The 7,928-nt window shown below is 39.9% G+C and overlaps 1 protein-coding gene across 4 annotated transcripts in view; it reads left to right on the top strand.

Annotated features, from left to right (window-relative positions):
- The first annotated feature begins 2,281 nt into the window (after positions 1–2,281).
- Positions 2,282–7,928, top strand: part of LOC107100561 (serine/threonine-protein kinase pdik1l-B-like) — a 21,405-nt gene continuing 15,758 nt past the window's right edge. Inside the window, exons 1-3 of one of the 4 annotated variants that reach the window (XM_015399094.1) lie at positions 2,282–2,454; positions 2,749–3,510; positions 7,226–7,451. In XM_015399094.1, coding sequence (XP_015254580.1) covers positions 2,767–3,510; positions 7,226–7,451 — 970 coding nt within the window. In that variant the 5' untranslated portion in view covers positions 2,282–2,454; positions 2,749–2,766. Of the gene's footprint in view, positions 2,478–2,745; positions 3,511–7,225; positions 7,452–7,928 lie in introns of all 4 variants that reach the window. The other 3 variants (XM_015399093.1, XM_015399096.1, XM_015399095.1) reach the window with 3 other exon arrangements.

Genomic DNA, 7,928 nt, shown 5'->3' with positions numbered 1-7,928 from the left:
TGGGAGTGAACAGCTAGAGCAGCAACGCTTGTGGTTTCTAACCAAAGCCATGTAGGAAACCAAGCATAAACGTACCCAAACAAGCAAAACATATGCTGACAAAACATGTTTTTTTTTCCCCAAAGCATTACATTGACAGCATGGGCTTTGATGGACAAAGCCATGTTTACTTATAAGTGACAGAGAGTGAAACACAAATAGCGGACAGGGGCGGAGGTGGAGGGGGGCTTAAAAAATCCTTTCTTTGCAGGTATCGAGCTGGGTGGTTGCTGGCCAACCGCATTGTCATAACTAACAAAAAACACAGGGGAATCACAATTTGTACCATATAGAGCTACTAGAGAGTAACTCGCAGACCGACCATGGCTTTGAACTAGGTAATGTGACTGAGTTCACGTGACATCACTATTCCTCGTGCCTGCAAGAGCATTGGGGGGTCAATTCGTTCATGTGTCAGGGTACGCACACGGGGGGAGGGAGAAGCAGATGACCCTGATTGACATATCAGGAACCAATACTGGACCACAGACCGTGTTTTGTGATTGGTGGACGTTTATTTCTCGCTGTAGCGGGGACCATTTATTTTTTGCTTCACTTCCAGACCTTCTATTTCCCTGCTTGCTACACCGCTACGGGGTGATCTTCAAGCCACATCGTGAAAAATAAATATACTATGCATATAAATGCATATACTATACTATACTATACTATACTATACTATACTATACTATACTATACTATACTATACTATACTATACTATACTATACTATACTATACTATACTGTGCATGTATGTACTTGCAGAACGTGAAAGTGGACCAGACTTGTGAAAGTCCAACTCTCTGACCCTGATATCTTGACTGATTTACACACGAGGTAGCAGAGTTTTTGAGGTGTTGCCTTAAAATACATGTATTGGTGATTTTCCTTTTGACTTAACTTTTAGAATAAACCTCTCAGAAAGTAACACAAACTGTTTCAGAATTATTCTGATTGCAGGAGGCTGCAGTCCATCAGAACCAAAACCTCCAGCAACAAAATGCTTTTTCTAATCTGCTACCAGCTAGACAACAGCCAACCGGGCCCATCACCCCTGTGGACTTTTTTATTATCATTTTGTATACCCAGAGTAAACAAAACAAAGTTTTGTTAGCTTTTCAGACAGTAATTTAACATTTCCATTACAATGCTGTAGAAATAGTCCTGACCCCTGTTGTGGCCCCATGTATTGAAAATGTTCACTAATAAGAAGGTAAAAATAATAAACTATATTTTTCTTAAAATAAGTGTATTTAGTTTAGACAGTTTTCCAATGTAAAAATATGTTTAAGTTTTATGATAATAAGAGAAGTAAATTCCATTAACTTATTTCAAGTGCATAATATTGATTTTATTTTTAAGAACAAAAATATTAATTCCTTTAGTAGATTATCAGAATAACCTGATCAAATTCAAAAAAATTTACTTTTTTAAATCAGTTTTTGTGAATATTTTATGATAATATGAGCGGACAGAAAAAAACCTAACTGATTTGTCTCTTCAATATTTTTCCTTTAAAATTTACTTTATCAGTCATTTTAAAATAGCATTTTGCTTTAAGCTTCAGTCGTACCAAAATAAAATCACAAAGTTTTTATCGTTACATCAGGAGTGTGGAAGCCTTGCTTTGTGGCTAACTTCTAGTACTATCTCACTTATAATAACATGTCTCCTGGTTTAGAGGAACATATATATAACACTGAAATATATAATAAAATAAATACTATACTACAATAATACTATATCAATACTATATAATAATAGTATATAGAGAGTATATACATACATACATACACATACCATATATATATACCGGTATATATATATATATATGTGTGTGTGTGTGTGTGTGTGTGTGTGTGTGTGTGTGTGTGTGTGTGTGTGTCTGCGTATGTTTTTGTGGCTGAGTTTCGTGAAGGGGGCACAGAAAGTTTAAAGGTACATCAACTACTGCGGTTTATCACATCTCTGTATAAAACCTACACTATATTTACCCGTATTTATGGAATACACAACTATCCTATAAATCTTTATTGTCTTCCATAAAGTTCGTTAACCGATATATGATACTAGAAGGCATATTCTCCGTGTGTTTATGGTTTTCCCTACGGTAACCTAAACGACCAATAGGATCGCCGTATTGTGTGTAGTTTCGAGAATTCGAATCACAGCCAATCAGAACTTAAGGACTGATTTAGGCAGCCAATCAGAATAGAGGCTTAGACAAAGGCGGGATTCTCCGAATCAAAACTCGGAAGTCTATCTTGTTTGTTTTCAGCTGTTTTTTTCTTCTGCCTTCTCTCGGTTGATTAACGGAAATTAAAAGCGAATTCATCCGGTTTAATGTTGAGTCAAGGCCACTGCAGCTTATCGAGCACATTTCCGGAGTTTATAAGTGAAACTGCTGCCGTGTGGGTAAGTCGGAAATGATGAAAAAGGTAGAGCAAAACTTCCCGTTTCGATAACAGCAAAGCGCCGTGTTAAACAGTCAGGAAGTTAACCTGAAGCTAGCCTTAATACATGTAGTATTTCATTTTTGACCTTTCGTATAAGTTTTTATTTTAAAATCTTTCAGAAACTGTTATTTTAGATGTTTGTTTTCTGCGTAGATGTTGTAATAATAGGCATTCTAGCTAAATGGAGCACTTCTGAAAACTGGTTAAGTGATTTATTTTGATAATAACACAAGCTGTTGTTTGTTGATAGCAGGCCGCTGCTTGGTGAAACATGGAGGAGTTGTACACCTTGGACAGGGAGGTGGGCAGAGGCAGCTATGGTGTTGTGTTTGAGGGCCACATGGCCAAAACAGGACACAGAGTGGCCATCAAACGTCTCCCCTGCAGCAACCCAGAATGCATTGAGCTCTACCTGCAGGAGCTTTGGGCCATGAGAGCCACAGCCAAGAACCATGTCAATGTCATCGCTCTGCACAGCTGTCTCCTTCAGACTGGATCCAGGAGCCTGAAGCCCCTCAAACCTGGAAAGCTGCCTCTGCGTCTGGTGGAGACCGTCCTCAAAGGAAGTGTGTTGGAGCCACAAAGAGCTCGAGAGAAGAGTGGGGTTTTCTCAGACACCCTGAGGAGGACTAACTCCAGCTCCAGACTTCAGGATAAGACCAACACAGTTCTGGCCGGTTCTAGACTCAAGGAGAGGAATAAATCAACCGGTTCTGATTCCTTGACCCCACAGCGGCTTCTGAACCGAGCTGTGAAGCGATCAGCAGCCCAGAGGGAGGAGGAGCAGTCTGGATCTCTGCGCTGCATGGCCCTGTGGCTGGTGATGGAGTATTGTGATGGGGGAGACCTGAACCACTACCTGCTCTCTAGACCCCCAGATGCTGAGCGGAACCACAGCGTGGTGCTGCAGCTCTGCAGCGCCGTGGCCTTCCTTCACGGCTTAGGGATTACCCACCGAGACCTCAAACCAGACAACGTTCTGGTCTGTGTGACACCCAAAGGCCCCGTTATAAAGGTAGGTATCTGGGTCCGTTCTGCCACAGAGGGGGAAATCTTACTGTTTGTATTTGAAGTGAATCCATAGCCGAAGAAGTCTTTACCGTTACAGTAAACCCTGTCAGTGTCAGCAGGTTTTCTGAGTGATATCAGACTCAAAGTAGAGCACAACTGGAACACAGGAGAAAATATTGATCTCTGAATACTTTATCTAGATTTACACTTTGGGGAAATATTTAGCCAATCTTTGCAAATTGGGAAACACTCAGATTGGATGAAGACTTACCTTTTATTGATGAGTTTTTAGGTCTGGACTTTGACTAGGCCATTGTCATAAATAAGTAGGCTTTGATCTTAAACACACATTGGAGCTCTGAAGATCACCATGGATACCTGTGTTGATGTTGTGCTGAGAGTGCTGTGACAAGCAATCAGTTTTTCCACCTCTAATGCAAACAGCCTCATAGCTGTGCCTTTATTTTATTTATTTTAAACAGCGTTTACTCTAGGCTGCTTCTCTGATTAATGCCAGAAAAGTGAGGTTCTAGAGCTGCGACCTGCGTCTCAGGGGCAACAAACTTAGTATAAAAACAAATACTGCTCTTTAGTGGGGTTTCAAAATAATATTTGATTGAATTTGCAAACAGAATGACATTAAAGAACCAGAAATATGTCTTTAGATCTATTAGCTTTTTAGATCAAATAATACACCATAGCAGAAAATCCATGCTTCACATTTAAAAAGCTTTAAAAGCTAAAAATATAGCAAATATTTAACAAAAACTAAGTTGTTTTATTTAAAGGTTATGTTATATTTGCAGATCTATACGATTTTTTTACTTGGCTGAACTCATTTTTTAAGGTTGCAGATTCTTGTTCTCGCTATATAAATACAAAGCACTTTAGTAATAAATAGCTTTCTTTATACTAACTTAGTGTGTTGACAAGAAGCTGAGCTCAGTGCTCTATTCAGAGAGAAATATTATCAGTTTTTTTATTATTATTTTGTCTAAAACCTTTTATTGAACACACTTTCATATCAGACAGTATACTCGCTTAGGGAGGCCGGTCTTTGTGTTTTTCCACTGAGTGTAGCGCTGTGGGTGTGAGCTGTGATTAACGCTTTGTCTTGATTATTATGATCCTGCCACTCCTCTATTAATAGCTTCATCTGGAAACCATCAGGAACAGTGAAAAATGTCCATCTTAGTTTCTCTAAGCCGAGGGTCCGCCATCGCTCATCAGAACCATTGATATTCAATAAAATGTATTCTGAGTAATGAAGCATTTGAGTCTGAACTCTGACAGGTTTGGCATTTAGTAATGAACGATTAACCAGAGGAAACCTTGTGTCAATGAAGGGATGGTTATGGCAGCTCGGAGTCGGAGCATCTCTGGAGGAGGACCGATCCGGTCGCTCCATCGGACATGTGAATATTTATGAGGAGGTCTGAATAAAATCAAGAAAGAAGAAGCAACAGTAGAAGCTGTTAGCTTATATAAAGGGATTGTTGTTTACTACTCTATGTTGTTGCATTACAAATGGAAACTACAGTTTGTGCAGAAGATCTCTAAGGATTTCAACCTAAACACATTGGCTCAGTAACTTTATTCATAAAGCCCTTAAAAATGATTAAAAAGCTGAAAAAGAGAGGAATTATCAAAATAAAAACATTAAAATGAGGATGAATAAGATAAAAATGAAAAGAACCAAATCCATCCATCCATTTTCAAACACGTTTATCCCAAGTAGGGGTGCTGGTGCCTATCTCCAGCTGTCTACAGGCGAGAGGCGGGGTACACCCTGGACAGGTCGCCAGTCCATCGCAGGGCAAAATAAGCAAATAATCCCAGTAAAAATAGGACAATCCAATACACCAGGGGAAAGCAATTAAAAGTCAGCCGGGTCCGAATAAAGAAAATCATGGTCCAGTAAAGGTTTGGTGACATTTTTAATTATAATCCTTTACTTTAAACGGAATTAAGCACTGAAATGAGATTTCAGTGCTTAATTCAGATTTTTATGCATCCATGTTATACATAGAATTTTTAAATAAAAGAAATGTATAAAAAAAAAAAGGAAAGGAAAATTTTTCTATTTTAAAATCTAAAGTGTTTTTGAAGTAAAGAACAACAGTTGTTCAGTTTGGTATACAGACAATGTTCAGATTCACATATTTTATAAAACACCTGAACTGACTGTTTTTCTTTTTTATGGCTTAATGAGAACAGTGGGCTTTATGCTGCCCTGCAAGGCTTTAAACCTGGGTTTGAATCCACACTTTCTCTGCTCTCTTTTTCTCATTATCTTCTCCTTCTTTCCCATCGCCCGGCTTGCCACAGGTTTGCCTGCTGTGTCTAAAAGTAGCAGCAGCAGCAACCCAGACTGACAGCAGCTCATTGGCTGATATGTATCACGTGTAGCCTGGTGCCAGACGCTCTGGTGGGCTTTACCGTATTAACAGGATAAGCAGCGCAAGTGAAGTTAAAGACTGTCGTCGAACAACATGCGGCAATTTATAAATGTTTTAAATCAGGTTGGGTTCAGATTACCCAGCAAGTTGGTCTGGATCCAGACTGCGGTCCACTAATCCGTGACCTCTGCAATACATCATTAACAAGAAGAAAGTAAACGGTTAAAAGCCTCATAGTGATCCAGATGTCAAAGAGAAGCATTTGGTTCTTTAGAGACTTTTAAAACTGAAGAGGTGATTGTACGAGATGTTTGCACCAATATGCAGCTTGAGTAACAGGGTTGTAACGATTTTAAATACTCTATGCCGTTTTTTTTTTAAAGTATGGGGATGATAAATGAATACAGTATTGAAAATGCTTGTAAACATGAAAAACATGTTTCTATTTTAATATGAGACCTGCTTTCTTGACAGGATCATGCTGGTTAGAGTGTGCAAATAAATGCAAAATAAATGTCCTAAATATAAAACAAACATAGAGGTGTTAAACTTATTGTACAAATTATTCAGAAACGACAGAAACCTGCAAGTGACACCCAGTCTTTAGTATCAATCCCTTGTTAAATTAACCTAAAACCAGGATACAGCAGGAGAGTTTCATTACTTTCCTGATTTTCCTATTCTACCTGACCCAGTTATTGCCTTTTTACACACTGCCTGATCAAAAATGGTCATTTTTAATGAAATGCACCTTTAAAAACAGCAAACATTTGAAAGGGTGATATAAAACCAATGAAATGGTTGTTTTCTAAAGAGAGAGAGATGAGTTTTTAGAAGATCCTCTAATGGAGGAAGTTGAGAGAAAAGCCTTAAAAATCCAGCTGCATTAGATAAACAGGAAGAGGCTCTGAATGAGGACGACATTAGAAATGCTTGGGTTACGCATCTCTCCGCTCTCATCCTTAGATACTTGCATGGTGGATTTAGATGAAATAAACAGAAACAGACTTTTTCAGCGCTCTGTTGTTTTTACTGAACTGTATAGATCAGAGCTGTAGAACTGGAAAAGCTGTAGTGAAGTATTGATCAGTGATGACCAGCAGATCTCAGTGGTGGTTTGCTGTGATTTGCGTGCTGATTGTTGTTATTGATTGTACCCACTGGGATCCCTCTATGGTGCCACTTTACCTCCGTCTGACACACTAATCTCTCCACTTCTCCATCATGCCTGATTTCTCAGGCAACAGAAAACAAACATTTTTATCTCCAGTCCGATCTCGACGCTCGTTTTCACAAATTCACTTTTTCATCTCATCTCAGGTGGCGGATTTCGGCCTGAGCAAGATGAGCGGCGCCGTGGGGAACGGCGAGCGGTGCCGCCAGCACTTCTCCTCCACGTGCGGCTCGGACTTCTACATGGCTCCGGAGGTGTGGGGCGGGCTGAGCTACACGGCCCAGGCGGACATCTTCTCCCTGGGGGTGATGTTCTGGGCCGTCCTGGAGAGGATCACCTTCGTGGAGGAAGGGACGACGCAGGAGCAGCTGGGTGAGTGTCTGGAGGAGAGTGGAAAGGTTGAATCAAGTTTGATTAAACAAAGTGGCACATATTAAAAATGCCAGATGCTATACATCATACATTCATCATTGATGGAAGCTGCAATCGTTTCTAAATGGCACCGAGATGAACGACTTCTATCTACTAGCCTGAGTTCATAACACAAGCTGACAGGATCAGCTCCAGCTGACGGCATGGAGGCCGTATAGATCAGCAGATAAGGCCTCCATGAATAAACCAAAGCTTTATTTTACCACACCCCAAGGTCAGTTTCTCCTAATAAAAATCTCATATAATCCTCCATAAAGACCCATGGAAACAGAGAGAACACTTACAGGAGACAAATGTAACGCTCCACACAAGCATTTGACTATCCAGCCTCTAATCTGAGTGCAGTTCTTCAGCTGGGCATTAAATGATTGTAATTAGGCTTGTCCCGATCCGATCCACGTATCGGATCGGGACGCT

This window comes from Cyprinodon variegatus, unplaced genomic scaffold, assembly GCF_000732505.1.
Source record: "Cyprinodon variegatus isolate N-32 unplaced genomic scaffold, C_variegatus-1.0 Scaffold987, whole genome shotgun sequence".
Taxonomy (NCBI): Eukaryota; Metazoa; Chordata; class Actinopteri; order Cyprinodontiformes; family Cyprinodontidae; genus Cyprinodon; species Cyprinodon variegatus.
Note: the sequence above shows the minus strand (reverse complement) of the source record. Positions and strands in the feature narration are given on the sequence as shown.